Raw genomic sequence first — 22,709 nt, 5'->3', positions numbered from 1 at the left:
TTATATGCCAAACCGATGTAAACTCTGTGAACTTGGCTCTTTACTTTATGGTAAAGTGTCAATGTCAGGGCAATTTTAGGCAAATACTCACTGAGCGTTTTCTTCGATAAACCTACTAAAAATATGGTAGAAAAAGTCAACTAGAAAATGGCAAGAATTTCGTCCGCCACACTCCACGAGTTTTTTAGTCTGTGCTTTGTCTGCGAGAGTGACGTATGAACAGCCGAAACGAAAACGAAAGAAAAGCCTCTTGTGCCGTTGTTATCTTCTATCATATCTGAAGAATGGAGACAAACGGCCAAGCGAATGGGCTTAAATCTAAAAAGAAAGAAAACGGCGACGGCAAGGACAATTTGTGGTAATTGGTCACTGTTAATTTACGACTTACATGCAGCATCCATATAGGGTATCCAATGTGTCACACCTACGTGATGTCAAAGAATTGTACCTGAGAAATATGTGACCTGGCTGCGACGTCTTACCTTTGTTTGTAAAGAAGCCGTGGAATATGTGTTACAACCAATTCGGGGCCGTTTCCCTCGACGTCGAGTGAGATTTAACTGTTACATTTTTCATATGAAAATTTTCCTCTGTATTCGAGTGATATGTTTACAGGTCCGCTATTTTAGAGGAAGTTCAGAATCAGGGGAACACGAAATTGCCGTCGAACAAGAATGTGCTGGTATTGGGTGATAATGAGACTGGCAAAACCACATTAGTAGCTAAATTACAAGGTGTGGAAGACCCTAAGAAGGGGTCAGCACTCGAATATGCATATATAGATGTTAGAGATGAGTACCGTGATGGTGAGTTACTAATTTACAATCCACTAGATGATATATCTGAGACTGTCTGTGTGTATATAGGTTTTTAAAAATCTCATGGAGCTCGTTGATTTTACGGGATAAATAGAGCCTATGTATTAATTCAAGATTTAAGCTATCTCCATGCCAAATTTTAGCCAGAATAGTTCAGTTATTGTGGAGTGAAGGAGTAACAAACATCTAAACATCCAAACTTTCACATTTATAATATTAGGATGTGTATTAAAAATAAGTTCCACATGATTAGATAATTCATTTAAATTAAATATAAGTTTAACTCAATAACTTTAATAAGAAATTCAGTAATAAATGATAAATTAAAATATGTCGATTTTAAGTGATTCATATAAGAGTTCTTTATCAAAGCTGTATTGATAGACAAACCAACTATGAATAGATAATGAATTATCTGCTTAATAAATGAATGCATGCGTGTTAGTCTAGTGGTTAAGATGTTGCCTCCTATTCAGCAAGTGGGCGCTTTGTTCCTAATATCTCTTGCTTTAACGTTGAAGGAAAATATGGTGAGAAAGCCTGCATGCCTGAGAGGTTCTCCATAATATTCTCAAAGGTGTATGAGGTCTGCCTATCATCACTTAGCCAGAGTAATAGACTGGTCAAATCCTTCTCATTCTGAGAGCTGCTCTTTAGTAAACCTGTGATGAGTAGATCATGATGATGGTGTTCCATGCAAAGGAAATTATCATTACATTCTACATAGTTCATAGTTAGTCATTATTCATAGTTTCATATTTTAAATCTGTTGAGTCTAAACAGAAATGTAAACTTATAAAAGAAATGTTTCTTAAAAAATATTATTGTTGTATATTATTTAGTGATTTTTCTATAATGGATATTTATTTCCAGACCACACAAGACTAAGCGTCTGGGTCCTAGACGGGGATCCAGGGCACACAAATCTGCTCAAGTTTGCACTGAGTGAAGAGACATTCCCACACACGCTGGTCGTCCTCACAGTGGCCATGACCACACCCTGGGGCATCCTGGACCAGCTGCAGAGCTGGGCCTCTGTGCTCGGCGACCATATAGACAAATTGGATCTCACACCTGGTGAGTTTTTGACTATAAACTCATTTTTAGCATATTGATTCTAAATTCCTATATTGAACTTCTTCTGTCTGCAACTAAAATCCTTTCATAATTAGAACCGTCTATAACTAGAACCCAGTTTTGATTCTAAAACTGTCTAGGATAAGAACTTTGTTTTTTACTGGGACCCTGTCTAGAACTAGGAACTACAATCTAGATCTGAGAAATGATTTTTCAACTATGATGTGGGCAATGAGTTTTAGACATATATAGCACTGATTGTACCTATAGTCAACCACTAGCTACCGACCCGCCCCGGATTCGCACGGGTGGACACTACCATGAAAAATCTTATCTATTTTCCGGGATAAAATATAGCCTATACGGATTCGGAAGAATCCCTCTAAGTAATGGTAAAAGAAATTTTGAAATCGGTCCAGTAGTTTTTGAGCCTATTCAATACAAACATACAAAAATACAAAAATACAAAGGTTTCCTCTTTATAATATTAGTATAGATAAAGTTGCTTTACTAAACTTGTCACAAAAATCTAGGAGATATATTTTTGCAATATGTATGTAAGAGGTTGTATTTTGAAAAATCCTGTCTTATCGAATGTCTACACCATAATAGCTATCTGCATGCCTGATCCGTCCTATAGTTTAAGCTGTGTGTTGATAGATCAGTCAAGTCAGTCAACCTTTTCTTTTATATTTTTAGATTTTGATAGGTTCTTTCTCTGGGGCTGTGCAGGTCTTTCCCTGTATCACTTTGACTGTCTCCGATCCATTGTAATGGCCACCATTTTTACAGTTCCGTGTAAATACTTGTGCCTGCCAGCAACACTTCCATGACTGGATTTAGAGTAGCTTCCTTGGGTTGTATGATGTGTTCCTAGGTGGAGGTTATGATTATGCATTAAAGCAGGGCAGTAGCATATTTTCTCCGTCAGAGTCTTGTCAGACTCCTGGCGAGGTCTGCCGATATCCATGCCCTAGAGCTTAAGGTGGTACAATGTATATCTGTCTATTTACGAGTCCACGATGACCCGTTAAAATTCATACTAAAATCCATAGGTTTTCCTACAAAGCGCCAGCACCTCGAGCCAGCCTTCTTGTTGAAGGATTTGACCAGCATTTTTCTGGATTTATTTCCTAATTTTTTTCTTTAATAAATTATATTATTAGCTACTAGTTCACAGTAAATTTATTAAGATCAATACCACATTACATTAACACAAATAGTGCAAAAGCATAACAAAAACAAGAAACAATTAACTATACCATCTATTATTAAAACAGAGGTGTTATCATTTTAATGTCAGGCACTAACAGCGCATGGTTGTATCATTAACTGATTGCGTGACTCATTAGCGCATCCTAATGACTACCCATATAATAAATGGGAAAGTGTGTTGGTTTGTTCTTCAATCACGTCACAACGGACAACAGATCGAAGTGATTTTTTGCATGATTAAATGAGTTAAAGATTACTTTTTATCGTGGAAAACCAAAGAATTCCCACAAGATTTTTAAAAACCTCCATCCAAAACATTTAAAGACAAAGTGCAGACGAAGTCGCGCGAAACATCTAGTTTTATTTTTATATATAAAAATGAATTCCTATTTCCTTCGGTTACGTCATAACTTGAGAACGATTGGACCAAATTGGATAATTCTTTTTTCTTGTGTTTATAATTGTTAGGACAAGGTTTATATTATATAACTAGCTGTGCCCGCGACTTCGTTCGCGTGGAATAGTGACTTTTCGGGCAGCGTGATTCTTTAAATTGACATAACTTTTTTATTTATGAACCGATTGACATGAAATAAACACTAAATGTTAAGTGAAGCTTACTACAATATATTAGTGAAAACCGTATCTAAATCGAATAAGCCGTTTCTGATATTAGCGTGCACAAACACACAGACAAACAGACAAAAAAAAATAATTACAATTTCGGGTTCGGCATCGATATAATAACCCCTGCTACTTTTTTTTTATATATTTCCATTGTACAGACACCACTTTTCTACAATTTTATTATATGTATAGATGAAAGGTTTTTTTAGAAAATCCACGGAAAAAGACGGGAAAGACAAGAAGTCGCGGACAACAGCTCGTTTATCATAAATTAGAGTAGAAGTGTAGATTATTTTCTTATAAGGACTCCTTAGTATAAATCTTTTAGAGCAATCTCTCGCAAAGGGAAGCTTTAAGCTCGACCTTCCGCTGCAGAATCTCAACTTGTCAAATAGATACCTACCCAGATAATGTTTATTTCACACCGTGACTCACGTGTTACGTCATTCGCGTGCATTACTTAATCAATGAATATACGTTTGAACTTTATAGTAAGTATGTATAACTGGTTTTGTCACTCCTTTTGTTCAATGGTTTTTACCCGACTCTTGCGAAGCCCAAAAGAGGGTTTATATTTTGACCTGTACGGTCTATGTATGTCTGTTCCTATGTCCGCTAGTAACTACTCAACGGCTCAACTGGTTTTGATAATTGATACGTCATTAGATTCGTCGTGAGGGCGCGAGTGGCACTGGGAACATAAAATCCATCCATACTTATATATTTTATAAATATTATAAAGTGTGTCTGTCTGCTACCTTTTCACGGCCCAACAGTTTAACCGATTCAGACGAAAGGTACAAAGTTAGCTTATATCCCGGAGACGGACATAATATGCTAATTTAAGGATCCATCTGCTCAATCGATTTGTATGAAATTTGGTACCGAGGTAGCTTGCGTCCATGTTATTGACATAGACAACTTTTTATCCCGGAAAACCAAATAGTTCCCACGGGATGTTCAAAAACCTACATCCACGCGGATGAAGTCGCAGGCATCCTCTAGTTAAATCAAAATGCCGGATTCTATGTGGTTTAATGTGCGGGCTGAAAAAGGTGCAGTGCAAGGCGCAGTCGGAGCTTTTGAAACTTTTTGAATTATGTATATAAACAAGTATCTATAAACTTTTTCCCCTACCGCTACATTGTTTTTGTACCTGTTTGTTAGTGCATAACGCAAAATCACTGAATTTTAAATTGCTAAAAACAGTCGAGCTTTGGGGGATAGATATGTTACGTCAGTAGCGTTACCTATTGTATGTGTGAGTAATCATAAACAAAAAATAACTCAAAATTTAAAAAACCCCCGACACAAAAACCTCTATAAGAAAACTAGAAAAGAGCTGATAACTTTCAAACGGCTGAACCGATTTTCTTGGATTATAGCTCAAGAACACTCTCGATCAAGCCACCTTTCAAACTAAACAAACTAAATTGAAATCGGTTCATTCGTTTAGGAGCTACGATGCCACAGACAGATACACAGATACACACGTCAAACTTATAACACCCTCTTTTTGGGTCGGGGGTTAAAAGTAATATTGCGCGAAGTTCTAACAAAATCAGTTGAGTAGAATCATAGCTTGAGCTGAATCGCGCATGAACCATGTCATTCACAAAAGCTCGAGATACAAGTGTAAATTAAAAATTTATAACACCCCCGACAAGTGAAGGTTACAGTAACTAAAAAAGACCTGATAACTTTCAAACGGCTGAACCGATTTTCTTAGACTATTCCGCGCCTACGATCCAAAGTATCTGAGTTTTCCAAAACATCATTTTCAAATAAATAATTATGTATCTAGGCAACGTCCATCTTGACAGCTTGACATTTGTCAATTGACATAATATTATGAACCTAACTGTTATCTAACCTTCTTTTCTACAAAAAAAACTAGAAAAGAGCTGATAACTCTTAAACGGCTGAACCAATTTTTTTGGATTATAGCTAAGAACACTCTCGATCAAGCCACCTTTCAAACAAAAATAACTAAATTGAATTTGGTTCATTCGTTTAGGAGCTACGATGCCACAGACAGATACACAGATACACACGTCAAACTTATAACGCCCCTCTTTTTGGGTCGGGGGTTAAAAATAATAAATATTGCGCGAAGTTCTAACAAAATCAGTTGAGTAGAATCATAGCTTGAGCCGAATCGCGCATGAACCATGTCATTCACAAAAGCTCGAGTTATAAATAAAAGCATAGGTGCTGTTTTAATATAAATAAAGCCAAAAAGACATGACTTTTATGTTTTTACGCCTATAAAGTTTTGCACAGAATAATGTTATAGTACTTATACCTACGTACTTTTTGCGTGTTTTTACGCTAAGATATCGTAAAATGCGTGACACCTATCTAACTTTTTTCCATACTATTGTCGCCATCGACTGAATAGAAACAACTTATTAGATTACATTTTTTTCCTTACATTTAGTAGTTACTTTGCTCCGTAATGCTTACTTTGCAAAAGATATTTTAGCAAATCAAGCTTTTTCTTTCAATACTTGCCTAACTATTATGAGGAAAACCATCTCGAATGACTTAGACGATTTCACCTTCAAACTAGCAATTTTGACATGTCATGACCCTCTATTGACAATTAATCAAGCAGACATTTCAATCTGCGAAATTTACGCGGACTTTTAGTATTTTGACGTAGGAGGGTAAAAGATCCAGTACATGAACGAATAAGGATTACCCTGACTTTGACCTAAAATTAAGATATATGAGAATTGTTCTATATATAATTTTTATTTTTTGTGTATCTGTACACAGTATATCAAAAAATCAAATAAAATGCGTGGTATTAATTATTATAAATTATTTTATTTAACAAAAGGATAAATTGCCAGTAAATGAACTGGGAATTTCAGTGAATGAACGAACTCTATCTAGTGCATAAACTCTCGATTCCTATTAACAAATTCTTAAGTATATTTTCGGCTTGGAATTTTAAAAAAATTGTCAGATTTTCAGTTTTTGACTTATTGTATATTTTTTTCTACATTTTGCGCGATAAATCAAAAACTCTTTTACATAATAATAATAAATAAAACCTGTTTTAGAATGTATAATAGAGCCCTTTCATATGATATTATCCCCTTTGGTATAGTTATCTTAGTTTGAAAGTCACCTAAATTTTCTGGAAAACAGTCCAAATGACTACAGAGAAAATGAAACTTAACGCCCTTGTTGCATCCAAGTCGCTGGAAGTGCAACATCAGCTACTGAATGTGTTAAGAGTAGTGAGAATAATATACCGTAACACAAGTGTCTGATGTTATCAGATTTGTTCCTTTGAGCCGAGAAGCCACATGTTCTGATGCTTTTTAGACAATCTAAGATCTCTCATTAAGTGATCCAAATAATTTTGATTGAATGGTCTAAGTTGAGATGTAAAAAAGTCACTACATCGTCACTACCTTCTGAAAGTTCTTGAAATGGTAGATTAGAGGTACTGGGTTGGGGCTGAGGTACAGATTTATCACCAGAAGTCAGAATCGTTCAAATTGCAGACTGCAAGTTACAATAGAGCCGCTTGGAACAATTTTTTTGCTGTTTCTTCTGGTAATATTCACAACGAAGAAATAATAATCATCATGGTGTTTAGATGGTTCGCGCCAAATAATAAAATTTTTTTTTAGTAAAAGTAGTTAACTATTCTTATTTGCTCATAAACGCAACGAGGAAATACAGCTTCCACATATAAAAATTGGAATCCAGGCCTTGCTGTTAGCTGCTAATGGGTTCTCAAAGTAGCCCGAGTATGCTTGTTTTACTGGGCACAAAAGGAAAGAATGAAAGGAGCTTACCCAGTACATCTTAAAAGATCCGTTATAGATACATGCATCCTGCCATGCCTTACCTATGCCAGCCAAACATGGGTCCAGACAAAGAATATAAAAAGAAATAGTGACTTGCTAAAGGGCGATGGCAAGTTGCATAAATTAAGCAAAAAATATTCAAAGTGAGAATTGAAGACATAAGAAAAAAGACAAAGCCTACAGACACCTTGAGACATGCCCTAAAACTGAAATGTAAATGGTCATATTGTATCGATTTTTACAGATGAAAGAAGGACAGGTAGGTAGACCGAAAACGCGTTGGTCTAATGCTATTGTGCAAATCGCGAGAGAAAATTAGCTTGATAGTACCAAAGACAGAGAGAAATGGGGATACCCAAGAGGGATCCATATCCAAGAAAGAAGAATACCAGAATAAATATAAAAAAAATTCAAAAGAAAAATAAAACTGGCTTCAAAATCACAAACACTAAAAAGTAAAAAATAATTTAAGTTATTGTGGTTTTTGAAGTCGGTTTTATTTTTCTTTTGAAAATTTTTTATTTCAAAATTTTTAGTGGCCCCACTGTACTATAATAATATGCCATGCCCAGCTAAAACCCTACTGTTTACTAAGCAATTACACTGATCGCGAGCAATTTGCTCTTATCCATTGAGGAGTTCTGTTCTCCATCTCAGAAGATATTCATCAGAACTTCATCTTTATATGGGACCACCTGCAAAGTATACCTAGCTTTTCAAAAAAAAATAATTTCCAAATCGGTCCAGGCGTCTTTGAGCAATCGGTGAACATACATTAAAAAAAAAATTGAATTTGCTCTTATCCATTGAGGAGTTCTGTTCTCCATCTTCAAAGATATTCATCAGATCTTCACCAAATTTATATGGGACCACTTGCAAAGTATACCCTATCAAACAAAAAAAAAATCCAAATCAGTCCAGGCGTCTTTGAGTAATCGGGGAACATACATAAAAAAAAAAAGATACCGACGAATTCAGAACCTCTTCCTTTTTTTAAAGTCGGTTAAAAATATACTAAGATTTACTAACATGGTGTTATACCACAGAGTAGCAAACAGAGGCAAAGCTTCTAAGAAGCGAGCAAATTTTATAACTATTTTGGTAGGGTTGGCACTGGAGGATACAATTTAATTAACAATAGTTATTTGGTCAACAAGATGGTAAAGTTTGTTTTTGTTGTGATTGCCTAGTTTAAATATCGATCTTTAAATATCGATCAATAGATCTAAATATCGATTTTGAACGAAATCAGTCAATTTAGAAAGAATTATAAATGGTGCCAACTTTTTTAAATTTTGGTTACAGTTTCCTATTTTGTGATCCCAGGGAGCTCTAAATATCGATTTTGAACGAAATCGGTCAATTAACAAAGAATTTCAAAATGGCGTCGACTTTTTTAAATTTTGGTAACAGTTTCTTATTTTGTGATCCCAGGGAGCTCTAAATATCGATTTTGAACGAAATCGGTCAATTAACAAAGCATTTCAAAATGGCGTCGACTTTTTTAAATTTTGGTAACAGTTTCTTATTTCGTGATCCCAGGGAGCTCTAAATATCGATTTTGAACGAAATCGGTCAATTAACAAAGAATTTCAAAATGGCATCGACTTTTTTAATTTTGGTAACAGTTTCTTATTTTGTGATCCCAGGGAGCTCTAAATATCGATTTTGAACGAAATCGGTCAATTAACAAAGAATTTCAAAATGGCGTCGACTTTTTTAAATTTTGGTAACAGTTTCTTATTTTGTGATCCCAGGGAGCTCTAAATATCGATTTTGAACGAAATCGGTCAATTAACAAAGAATTTCAAAATGGCGTCGACTTTTTTAAATTTTGGTAACAGTTTCTTATTTTGTGATCGCAGAGAGCTCTAAATATCGATTTTGAACAAAATCGGTCAATTAACAAAGAATTTCAAAATGGCGTCGACTTTTTTAAATTTTGGTAACAGTTTCTTATTTCGTGATCCCAGGGAGCTCTAAATATCGATTTTGAACGAAATCGGTCAATTAACAAAGAATTTCAAAATGGCGTCGACTTTTTTTAAATTTTGGTAACAGTTTCTTATTTCGTGATCCCAGGGAGCTCTAAATATCGATTTTGAACGAAATCGGTCAATTAACAAAGAATTTCAAAATGGCGTCGACTTTTTTAAATTTTGGTAACAGTTTCTTATTTTGTGATCCCCAGGGAGCTCTAAATATCGATTTTGAACGAAATCGGTCAATTAACAAAGAATTTCAAAATGGCGTCGACTTTTTTAAATTTTGGTAACAGTTTCTTATTTTGTGATCCCCAGGGAGCTCTAAATATCGATTTTGAACGAAATCGGTCAATTAACAAAGAATTTCAAAATGGCGTCGATTTTTTTAAATTTTGGTAACAATTTCCTGTTTTGTGATCCTAGGGATCCTCAGATATTGATTTTGAACAAAATCTATGACAGTTCAAGAAAATAGATTTTAAACACTATTTAAATTATTATCATTAACATTAAATTAAATGAAAACACGACTCGCGACGTGTACTGCAGCCCCTGAGCTTGAGCACAGGCCGAGCCGGTATAAACCGATTTCTCTCCGTACGCGACGTAGCGCCTGTGCTCACGCACACACGCGCCTCAAGCTTGTAGTAGTGTACCTATCGTAGCGCGCTTGTATGAAGCTTTGACTCTGTTCGCTAGTCGCTACTCATGTGGTTATACAACGCAATACCACACTCACAAACACTCGTACAAACATACAGACAAGTATATACTCACACACACTCACACACACACATGGACGCACGCACACGCACTTTTGAACGGTTTGAACGGAACACGGTTTTGAAATTGAAATTGAAAAAAGTGTAAGAATTTGTAAGAAAATATTTAAAAAAGGTATATCAGCCGGTTTTTTATTCCAGCTCTTAATACATGTAAAAACGTCCAATCTGTTCATTTACTCGAGCCTTTACCCTAGTACCTAATTATATCGACCGCCCCATATAAAAACAAAGTAAATGTCATTTTTCCGAAAATCGTTTTATGTCATAAACCTAACTTTCATAGTATGTCCCGTTGTATTGTAAGGACACCCACATTAAAGTAAAATTAAAAGCTAGTAAGTCGCTTTGACCATTTTAAAACATAGTAAGTCTATGAACTGGCTAGGTTTTTATAGATTAATGCGCCTTACTAAGTTTTTAAAAGGAATTAGATTAAATAAAATAAATATCACCCATTATCTAAATACCATGTCAAAACAGTAAATACTTAATAATGCATTAAAACTTAAAAGTAAGATAGGAAAAGTCAATGACCTCTACATGTCAACTGTTAAATATGGTTTGCAAGGGAAATACTTTGCATACTTACGTAATGTTTTTAGGGTTCCATATCTCAAAAGGAAACACGGGACCCTTATAGGATCACTTTGTTGTCTGTCTTTCTGTCCGTCTGTCCGTCTGTCGTGTCTGTCAAGAAAACCGATAGGGTATTTCCCGTTAACCTAGAATTATGGGCAGGTAGATAGGTCTCAACTCTCATAGCCCAAGTAAAGGAATAAATCCGAGAACAAATTTCGTGATTCTTGATCAACGGGAAGTACTGTATAGGTTTTCTTGACGGACGGACGGACAAATGGACAGACAGCAAAGTGGTCCTTTAAGAGCTCCGTTTTTCATTTTGAGGTACAGAACCCTAAAAAAGAAAATGATGCACATGTAATGAATAAATGTGTTGGCCAGTCTTCACACTAAAATATTTAAACCCCTTTAATTTAAAAACTGTCATAGCCTAGTGGTTAGAACGTCCGCCTCCTAATCGAAGGTCGGGGGTTCGATCCCGGAATCACGCACTACTAACTTTTCAGTTATGTGCGTTTTAAGCAATTTAATATCACTTGCTTTAACGGCGAAGGAAAACATCGTGAGGAAACCTACATACCTGCAAGTTTTCCATGTTCTCAAAGGTGTGTGAAGTATGCCATTCCGCATTGGACCAGAAAGAACTACGGCCTAAACTTCTTTTGAATTTAAACCACTTACTAGGTTTTGATCTGAGAAAGAAATTTGACATTAATTGACAAAATTGAGAGACCTAAGCTTGTATAAGAACACAGAAGTGTCATAATTCGTGTTCACTTTGCCTAACGTCTCTCAGAGAGCAGAGAGAGATTTAAACTGTTTCTTATAATCACTGGCCATATTTCAAATGCGAAAGTGTGTTTGTTGGTTTAATATTCAATCACGCTGCAACGGAGCAACCAGTCGACGTGGTTTTTTGCATGGATACATTTAAAGACCTTGAGAGTGACATCTCTCTCCGCATCGTATTCTTTATTGCTGAGGGTTGTGATCTCTTTCCATTATTCCTACATCTAATGGTAGGTTTTCTTGGGATAATAATGTGGTGGGTTCAAAGAGCCTACGGAACTCGACTAGAAAAACGAGATTTTGACACTTAGGTTTAACGGTTATGAATTAGTTATTAATATCAGTGATAAAATTGATTAGGGCTGTCAGGTAAAATGACATTTATCTCGGAAAATCAAAGAGTGTCCACGAGATTTTATTCCAAGTTTGCGCTACTAACTACATATATTATGAAGAGGAAAGGTTTGTTTGTTTGTTATCGATAAACTCTGAAACTACTGAACTACTTGCACTAAAGACATAATCATCAACATCAACCGACAGACGTCCACCGTGAACATAGATCTTTAATAGGGTCTTCCACATGCTACGGGTTTGCGCCGCCTGAATCTTTGCGCTTGCGCTTGACGACAATCATGCTTTAAAGAAAGCAATGATGAGGTCCAAGTTGGAGCACGCTTACCTAGAAGATGCCTATTCACTCTTGGCTTGCAGGTATCTAAGGTATATATGGCAGGAAACACGGCCGCCGAAATGGCGTTCCAACCTTTAGGCTCTCCCCATTGCCCGCAGCATGAATCTGAGCTTTCTTATGAGACCCATGGTTATATTATGTACATATAATATCTCATAAGAAAGCTCTAACACACAATCCAGCTAAGTAAGTCCAATTTCGAAAAAAGCTAGCTAGCCGACAAATCTAACTCAGGCAGCCTTCGGGAACCTTCGAGATGTCTCTGTCCAAAATTCCTCAATGCTTGAAGAACAGTCTTTGAATAGTGCATATTGTCAGTGATGAAATATGGATCCGAAATATAGGTCTTTTTTTTTGTACACAGGAAATGCCTGACGCATACCCCCCCGTCATGTGGGGCTTGCACCAAACTTGCACTACTACGAAATCCATTTCGGAACACGGCACCCGGAACGAGGCGCGCTATCTCCTAACATAGGTATAATACCTATTTAGAACACTTACTATCTGTCATCATAATCTATGACAACCTCCGAGTGTTTACCTGGTAAAACCGTAACTTTAGAATAAAATTTAGTATATAAGCAGGCTTCATTTAGAAATGAAAAAATCCCTATTTTATTTTTCAACGATTATAAACACAACTTTCATTCAAAAATAATAAGCTTAAATTCATTTTAAATAATATTTTGCGACGAAATGACGCGCGCAGTCCGTCCGCCATTAGAGTCCAGTGGACACTGAATTCCATAGAGCGCCTGCAAGAAAATAAATAGCACAGGAAGTTTTTTGGTTAGTTTTAGATTATTTAAGAAACGAAAAACATTTAGTATAAAACTAACAGTTAAAATTGATTGCTAAACCTAAACATATCATTTTCTGGAGGTTGGCTTCAAAGTATCAAGATGTTAAAGAAAACTTTTACAGAACAAGTTGCGAACAGCAATGTTTTCAACTTGGTTTTTTTTTTATTGGGATAATGTATACTAAATAAAAAGAGGCCCTTATAATCTTCACAAACTGAAGTTTTTAATTGCATGTATTTAATAGCTGTTAATGCTTTAGAAAAATAAACAATTTACTTCAAAGTACAGCATTTTTGCGATTTGTCAAATAGCAATTACCTTATGTTGCAAAACTTTTGCAGATTTTATGACAATAATTATTTATTTATACTTACATATAATTTATAATATCCACCCCTAGAAACCTGAGCATGGTTTTTTTCTGATCTCCATCTCGATATTTATATTGTGTAGATTATTTCCTCATTTATTTCATCACTCACAAAGTTGTGACAGTAAAATGTTTACGACCGCAGGACATCTGTTTATTTAACCTTGATCATTAACAATCCGGAATTTAACATTCCTTTTGGTGATCTACTGTATACACCTGCAGCACTTTTAATTTTTTTAAATTTTTTTTAGTAAAACATAAAACACTATTTTATACTCAGACGCTTGAACGAGAATAACTTGTAACTTTTTATTCTATAGTCTAATTAGGTATATATAATTTATTGGTATTTCTTCAATCACATTGCAACTGATCGGCTTAATTTTTTTGTGTGGATATAGAGTTCTGTAGAGTTACATGTTATTTTTAATCTAGCACAATCATAGAAGACGGGATTTTCAAAAACCTAAATCCACGCAGATTAAGCCGCTTGCATCAGCTTGTAGTAAATAAATATCAGCTTGTAGAGTAAATAAATGCACTGCGCTTGTGCACTAATTCGTATTCGTTTTCGTAAAAATACGATCCGTATTTTACGTCAAAAATCCATGAAATACGAATCGAAAAAATACGAATGAGTGCACACGCGTACGGTACGTTTTGTATATTGCCGGCCACTTTGAATCGTATTTTTACGAAAACGAATACGAATTGAATACGAATGAGTGCAAAAACGCTCTAAACACTGGAACAGTCATAATTGCATTGCTCAGAGTTCCCAGCGATGCGTTTTATGAATCATTCCAACTTACTACGTCATAGATCTCGGTCTGCGGTCGTCACCTTTAGCGAAATGTCTAAAATAAATCTCCCGCCCTGTACATTATCTTTCGTTCTATTTGTACTACAGCCGTTGAACTTTTTTGCTTTCATATTTATAGCTTTTGTGCTTATTTTCTTTACCACACTATCCTAAAAGCTGAATAGGTCAAGATCAAAAAGAATTTGAAGTACTCCTGAATAAAAGGTTTAAAAAGTGTCGTTTTGCACGAGAAAGTAGCATCCCCAGTCTGATCAGAAAGAGGTTACAAGACAGGGTTTAAAAAGTGTTCAATGAATAAACGATGAGAATATTGTGCTGTGTGGCACTGAGAAAAGCCACATATTAAGAAAAGAAGAGAATATTAAGCAGGCACTTTATTAATCACTTTTAGGATACCTATACCATGATTATAAGAGTGTTTGCTTATTACGTCATCTCTGTGTAACCTGATTGGTCTACTGAACGTGTCTCATGTCGGCCCTGCTTAGTGGACACACACCCTAATGAGGATTTTCGGCCAGCTAAGCATGAAGCGTGAACCTACTAGAAATGCAGGGGTGACAGCTAACCTGAGGTATATCGGATTTCAGTTCGACGTTTTTTTCGTTGAGCTATTAGACTGTAGACTAATTCGACTGTAGATAATTCGTTTGTGTCGTGTTCCCTATTACTTAGGGTCGTGACCCTTTCCACTAAGTATCCTCTCTTGGACGATGCCGACCTTCAGTTTTTTGCGAATTGAGTTCCGTACCATCCTACAAGAAGTAACACATTAATTTTTTCCAATATTCATGGCAACCATTTTGATATTTTTATTATTTGTTATCATAGACGCGGAAAATTTAACTCTCTACCTATTACGGTTCACGAGATACTGCCCGCTGACGAACAGACGGACGGACGGACAGACAGACGGACGGACAGCGGAGGCTTAGTAATAGAGTCCCGTTGGCACCCTTCGGGAATGGAACCCTGAAATTTGTAACCTTTGACACAGTCATGGTGTTTACTCCTCTACGCCAAAGCGGATTTCCTGAGACTTGTTTTAAAATATAAATATAAAATGTATGAAAATAGAGAGGAAATAATGTAGCTCAAAGTGCTAGCACTGCACGCGAGGTGACTCGACTAATTAATTCGTGAAAGTGCATTACAATAAGATTCTTATACCTATCAAATTCACTGTGTACCCAATTTAGTTCAGTCATACCTACTCGTGAGAAGTCTAGTTTATATGGAGGGATTAGCCTGCGACTTTGTCCGCGTGGATTTAAGTATTTAAAATTCCTGTTACTTTGTGAGAGTGTGTTTGTTTGTTGGTTTGTCCTTCAATAACTCGGAACGTAGCAACGGATCGACGTGATTTTTTGCATGGGTATATAGTAAAACTAATGGAGAGTAAAAGCTACTTTTTATCGCGGCGTCATTTAATTAAATAAATACCCTCTATTCAGCCAAAAGTTGACAGATAAAATAATATCATAATTACAAACACATAGGGTGCCGTAGTCCCAGGGGAACCAAGGAGCCGATCAATGTTTACGCTTCCTGGATATATTTTTTGAAAAATAATAATTGATCCGTCTGTTTTAAATCGCTAGATAGATTTGCATGGGATTTTTAAAGGTCCATCCGTTTCACCAATGTTGACTTACAGTAATATAGCTTGCGTCCCGGAGACGGATAGCTTCTTCTAATCTCTAAAAATCAGAGTTCCCACGATATTTTAAGAAACTAAATGCGGACGAAGCCGCGGGCATTCGCTAGATTGATTGATGATTCAATGAAATGTACATAAATGAGACCGGATCATCCGGAAATTTTAAAACTAATAGATACAGAAAAAAGGCTGTAAGTGGTAATAAAAATATTGATTTGCAATAAAGACGCCGACGCGTGCAAGCTTTGGCCTTTGAATAGATGTACTGCTCAGTTAGCCATGCCAAATACTTTCACTTTAATTTCGTATATTAGAATTTCTATTTTCTAGACTTTGTAAAGATAATACATTTTTTTTCCAGTTTTAAATGAGATTTGGTTGTAGTCTAGCTTAAAAGAAAATGACTATACAAGTATACATATATTTTAAATTTATAAATTAAGGTTTGGATGCAATCTGACCTGTTGGCAAATGTCGGATGCAGCCTAAGACATGCTAATTTTGAAGTGAATGCCCTAAAACTTTTTGGGAATGTCAAAAATGTAACTCGAGGGACTTGATTAAGCAATCCGAGCGCTCTATCTGAGCAGACCCTGAAAATGCCATCATCAACATTTTTGTTTGTCCTCCACAGAACAAAGGTTACAAAGTAAAAAGCAGCAAGTGCAGAAGTGGCAGAGGTACACGGAGCCGGGCGACGAGCTGGAGCCCAACGCCTCGTCGCCCATGAAGCGCTCGTCGCGCAACCTGTCCGACGAGCTCGACGACGACGACGACGACAACCCTCTACCGGAAGCCGTACTTACCACCAACCTGGGCCTCGATATTGTCGTCGTTGCCACTAAGGTGAGTGAAAAAGCCAACGACGAAATTACGTTCATCCCCTATAGAACGAAGATTTCATAGTAAAAAGCAGCAAGTGCAGAAGTGGCAGAGGTACACAGAGCTGGGCGACGAACTGGAGCCCAACGCCTCGTCGCCCATGAAGCGCTCGTCGCGCAACCTTTCCGACGATCTCGACGACGACGACAACCCACTGCTGGAAGCCATACTTACCACCAACTTGGGCATCGATATTGTCGTCGTTGCCACTAAGGTGAATGGGTGCTTTGGCCAAGTAGTCAGAATATGGCCAAGTAGTCAGAATAACAATTTCTTTTATTATAGCAAAAACACTTTTGTACTAAACTTAAAACTTAAGAGTAAGTAATGTATCCAAAAATGCTGAATTTTCGACATCCGTATTTCCTGCCAAGTATACCTTGGCAGGAACCAACTTGAATACCTTTAAAGTAAGAGCGAATAGGCATCTTCTAGGCAAATAAGTTCTAACTTAGACCTAGTGTTACGATGCTCAAATTCTATCAACATTAGTGAGATGTGAAATCTCATACTAACTTCAGATCTTGAAATTCAGAAGAGCTTGTAAAACTCCTATTTATTTGTTAAAGATGAAGTTCTATACACTACCAAACTAATTGTCTCTCATTTGGACCCTAATCACGCGTCAGTGAAAGCCACAATCAACATCCGTTCACTGGATTTTTTCTCATTGTTTGTACATTGAAGACATATTGTGTTACATTGAAATGTATACCATACCTATTATTTATATGTTGTTGTCATGGTTATAGTTCGTCAGTTTTTTTTGGGGTTCCGTATCTCAAAAGGAAAAACGGAACTTATATGATCACTTTGTTGTCGGTCTGTCTCTACCTCTGTCGTGTCTGCTAAAGGGTACTTTCCGTTGACCTAGAGTCATGAATTTAGTAGGTAGGTCTTGTAGCATAAGTAAAGGAAAAAATCCGAAAACCGTGAATTTGTGGTTAAATCACAAAAAAAAAGTGAAAAAGCAAGATAACTATACCAAGTGGGGTATCATATGAAAGGGCTTTACCTGTACATTCTGAAACAAATCTTTATTTTTTTCATGCATAATAGTTTTTGATTTATCAAGCAAAATGTCGGAAAAACTCTCTGACACTTGGCCAGTTTTTTTTAAAAGGGGTTTTCTTTTTCGAGGTCTCCTGGATGCTGATTACGGATATGGCATTATTAACTCACATTTAATTAACAAGTGTAAATTAAAAATTTATAACACCCCCGACGATCCAAAGTATTTGAGTTTTCCAAAACATCATTTTCAAATAAATAATTATATTATGTATTTAGGCAACGTCCATCTTGACAGCTTGACATTTGTCTATTGACATAATATTATGAACCTAACGGTTATCTAACCTTCTTTTCTACAAGAAAACTAGAAAAGAGCTGATAACTCTTAAACAGCTGAACCAATTTTTTTAGATTATAGCTAAGAACACTCTCGATCAAGCCACCTTTCAAACAAAAAAAACTAAATTAAAATCGGTTCATTCGTTTAGGCGCTACGATGCCACAGACAGATACACAGATACACAGATACACAGACACACAGATACACAGATACACACGTCAAACTTATAACACCCCTCTTTTTGGGTCGGGGGTTAAAAAGGAAACTTAACACTCTAACGTCAGTTTTCCTATTTTCTAGACTGACTACATGACCACATTAGAAAAGGAGCACGATTACCGCGACGAGCACTTTGACTTTATGCAGCAGTGGATCCGGCGGTTTTGCTTGCAATACGGCGCGGCTCTGTTCTACACGAGCGCTAAAGAGGATAAGAACTGTGATCTGCTGTATAAGTACCTTACGCATCGAATATACGGCCTGCCCTTCCGAACGCCTGCGCTCATAGTTGAAAAGGACGCTGTTCTGATGTAAGTCTGAACAATCTCCTTTGTATCCTTACCACATAGGTAATAATTTGCGGTCGAAAATTTCCTGTGAATCCCACTTCTGATATTGACCATTATTTACTTATTAATTACGAGGCTGAGGATTTTAGTGAATCCCACTTCTGATAATAGTATAATTTAAGTGACTTTTTATTTAAAGCAAAAATAACTTACAATAAAAAGGTTAACATTTGTGAGTTTAATGTGAGGATAATATGCGGAATTAATGATCCGGTTCTAAAAATTCTTTCACTGATAGATTATACTAGAATATTAGCTACACTATTCCCAATTTCTATAGGCTATACAATTTATAGCGTAAAACCCCACAAATCAGATGAATTCGTGGGCAAAAGCTAGTGTTTCATACAAGCACCAGAACAGAATATTGCGAATTGTTGATCCAAAATTTTCATCTCTTTGCAGACCCGCAGGCTGGGATAGTATGAAGAAAATTAGTATATTGTATGAAAACATGCAGACCTGTAAGCCGGATGACTACTACAGAGATGTTATCGTACAACCCGCTACGCGGAAGGTAAGCGCTTAACAGTGTCTAAAACAAGAAAAATAAAACCGTACGATCATACAGTATTAATAATAACTAAGCTTTAATTTTTGGCAATAGCAACCTCCCTTGTTGATAAAATGTTAGAAATTTTGGGCGGGGCTTGGAAAAAAAAATTCATTGACCCATTTAGACTCAAGTTTTTCGTCTCGATTATTTTAGAGCGGTGGTCACAGAGAAGCGGAAGTGTCAGCGGAGGACGAACAAGCGTTTTTACAGCGACAACTGGCCGCGTTGCAGGCTGGTACGCCCGCGCCTAGAGCAGATTCCCCCTTGAGGACCACCCAGAGAACTACAGCACAGGTATGTTTATCCGGCTCGAAGGACCAGGTTTTACCTACAGTGACAACTGGCTATTTTACCTACAATAACAACTAGCCGCATTGCAAGCCTGCGCTCAGAGCAGATTCGCTCTTAAGGACTTGCCCAGAAAACTACAGCATAGGTAAATGTATCTGGCTCGAAGGACCAGGTTTTGTCCCAGCGATACCAAGTCGCGATGCAGGCTGGCACACTTGCGCCCAAAACCGATACGTCCGGACCACACAGAGAACTACAGCTCCGGCTGGGTATCTCGTTCGAAGGACTAACTTTATAGGACCTCAAAAAAGATGGCACCAAAATAGCTGTTATGTTTAATACCGGCGGAATAACATTTGCGTTACTTCTGTTCGTAAAAGATCTGAGTTATCCTCAAGTCTGGCCTAAATAAATTTTACTTCAATAAATACTTTTCGTTTTTACTCGTATATTGTCATCGACTGATCTCATGTACTAACGTTACGTCATATTTCAGCTGGATGGGGCAAAGATCGGCATGGGCCCCGGCACACCAGGCAACGAGGGTGTCCTGGCGAACTTCTTCAACTCTCTACTATACAAGAACAAGCCCGGCTCGCCCGGCACGAGGGCGCCCGACGCTTCGCCTGCTGCGGCGGCCGCGCGGTCTGACGCCGCGGCCGAGCTCGACCGACTCACGCGGGCCAAGCGCGCGCCGCCGCCCATTGACCTTAACACGTCCGAGTGCTAGCGCGACGCGGCTCAGTCGAGGTTGGTTTAGCTCTTTTGTCTGGTGGGAGGCTTTGGCCGAGGCTAGTTACCAACCTACCGGTAAAGCCATGCCGCCAAGCGATTTAGCGTTGCGGTACGATGCCGTGTAGAAACCAAAGGGGTATGGGTTTAATAAAAACTGCCATATCCCTTCCAGGTTAGCCCGCTTCCACCTTAGACTGCATCATCACTTACCACCAGGTGAAATTGCAGTCAAGGGCTAACTTGTATCTTAATAAAATAAAAAAATTAAACCCATTCCTACCCTTAAATAGTTATTCTAAAATAAAATTTAACACCTAAGCAATAAGTCTAAAAATTTGAATTTTTAAATATGATCAAACAATTATTTTTGCTTTTATTTTTGGGGCTTTTGGAAATGGATAACATTTTCGTAATCAGCAACTACTAGCTAATAATGAATAAATGATTTAAGAACACTAAAATATCTTTTGAATAGAATAGAATAGAATAGATTTTTATTCAAATAAACTTTTACAAGTGCTTTTGAATCGTCAAATAATTTACCACTGGTTCGGAATGCCGTTCCTACTGAGAAGAACCAGCAAGAAACTCGGCGGTTGCTCTTTTCAATTGTTCAATTTACAATAATATTTGAATTGAATACACATTTACATCAATTTTTGAATTGAATAGTAACTTAGAAGCATTATATTTTATCATTTCTTTACAGGTATATTAGTTTAGCGGGCGCGCAAGATATCGCCCGGCATGTGGAAGCATAGTGGACAACGTCTGCGCGCTTCCACGTAATATGATACATTGCTGGCTTGTACTTTGTGTTGTCACGCCATATCCACGGCCACGCGGCAACGGAAACCGTATTATTTATTCCGAACGCTTGTATTATTGCGACATCCTTCGAGATTCTACCTTTTTATAGTGGTTTAAAAATACATTGATCAATTTTATTAGCCAATCGCAAATGGAAATTAAAATGCGTAGACCAAGATTGGTAGTAAAGTCATTTGTTAGCGGATCGCGATTATCAAGAAATGTACATCGATCAAGATTGTTCCAGCGCTGTATCTTATAAGCGAATGCAATTGGTGTAACAACAATCACGATTGTTCGAACGATGTATATACTGTTTGTTTATCGATCGCGATAAGTAAAAATCAATCAAAAATTTTCGAACGCTGTATATTTATTTCTAAATCAACTACGATTGGTCAAGCGATGTGATTGGTTGGTTATATGTCAACAACGCTTTTGACGACATAATATACCGTTAGTTCATTTTAATATTCTGAAGGCTATTACTGTCGCAAAATGAGATTGGTAAAAATGTTGTCGCGAAATGAGATTGGTAGAATAATTTCTACGTCGATCAAGATTGGTCGAGCGCTGTAGATGATTGGTCGGTTACAGGTTTGGGCAACAACGCCATCTGTTGATGAAATATCGTTAGTTTTATAGATATTCCACTCTTGATATTACGAAATTGATGCGAACAATGCGATAATCGCAATCCTTCTCAACCCTGTTTGTAAGAAAAAATATGTGACACCAAAATTACTTAAATCGCTAAGTTTGTATGGACATGTCATATCGTTCACGCCGCTGACGTGACGTCACAATTAACAACCTGTTTGTATTTCTTCGTATTTCGAAAAACTTCAAACAAAAAAAGGTCACTTTGATCTTCATTATATTCTCATTAATTTTAAAAATTATTAAAAAAAAAAAAAATGAAAGTTTTCTATTTTTCCTAGATTGTTGGACATCTAAATTCTAATTAATTAATGACCAGACCCATGTTCAGAAGCCAATAACAACATTGCGATAATCGCCATCACAGGTTTCGTAATACAGGACAAGATAAGCATTGGTGCTTATTCGGTTGTACAAATTTAAACCGAGGTCTAAAAGGTAGTGTTGTCCTTTTCACATTGTTCTCTAAGGACAAGGATAGCACTACTTTTTAGACCCGTCAATTTAAAGATTTGTGTGCAATCGAATTAGCAGAGCTAACGGCAGTGTGATGTACTTTATATAAAGGTTAATGTATTGTAATATTAAGGAGAAAAGAAGAGACATTTTTTACATAACTTATTAAAACTAATTAATGTTATATATATGTTTTTTTGTAATCTATGGCAGCCTTGTATGTGAAGAATGCCTCTGGATATAGTTATAATACATAATAATAGTTCACCTAGAATATCTGTGGAGTCGAATATAATGGAATGTAGGTTTGTCGCGCGATTTAAATGTCACCTGGG

General features: G+C 36.8%; 1 protein-coding gene across 1 annotated transcript; it reads left to right on the top strand.

The window, feature by feature from the left end:
* The first annotated feature begins 199 nt into the window (after positions 1–199).
* Positions 200–22,558, top strand: LOC123874324 (cytoplasmic dynein 1 light intermediate chain 2). The gene is made up of 9 exons (XM_045919629.1): positions 200–358; positions 616–806; positions 1,692–1,895; positions 16,696–16,907; positions 18,598–18,827; positions 19,272–19,383; positions 19,576–19,716; positions 20,210–20,463; positions 21,158–22,558. Exons 1-8 carry the CDS (start codon positions 285–287, stop codon positions 20,441–20,443), a joined length of 1,398 nt encoding a protein of 465 aa, XP_045775585.1. The 5' UTR covers positions 200–284; the 3' UTR covers positions 20,444–20,463; positions 21,158–22,558.
* Positions 22,559–22,709: the final 151 nt, after the last annotated feature.

The sequence above is a fragment of the Maniola jurtina genome, chromosome 1 (genome assembly GCF_905333055.1).
Source record: "Maniola jurtina chromosome 1, ilManJurt1.1, whole genome shotgun sequence".
NCBI classification, from domain to species: Eukaryota; Metazoa; Arthropoda; class Insecta; order Lepidoptera; family Nymphalidae; genus Maniola; species Maniola jurtina.
This window is presented reverse-complemented; position numbering and strand designations above follow the sequence as displayed.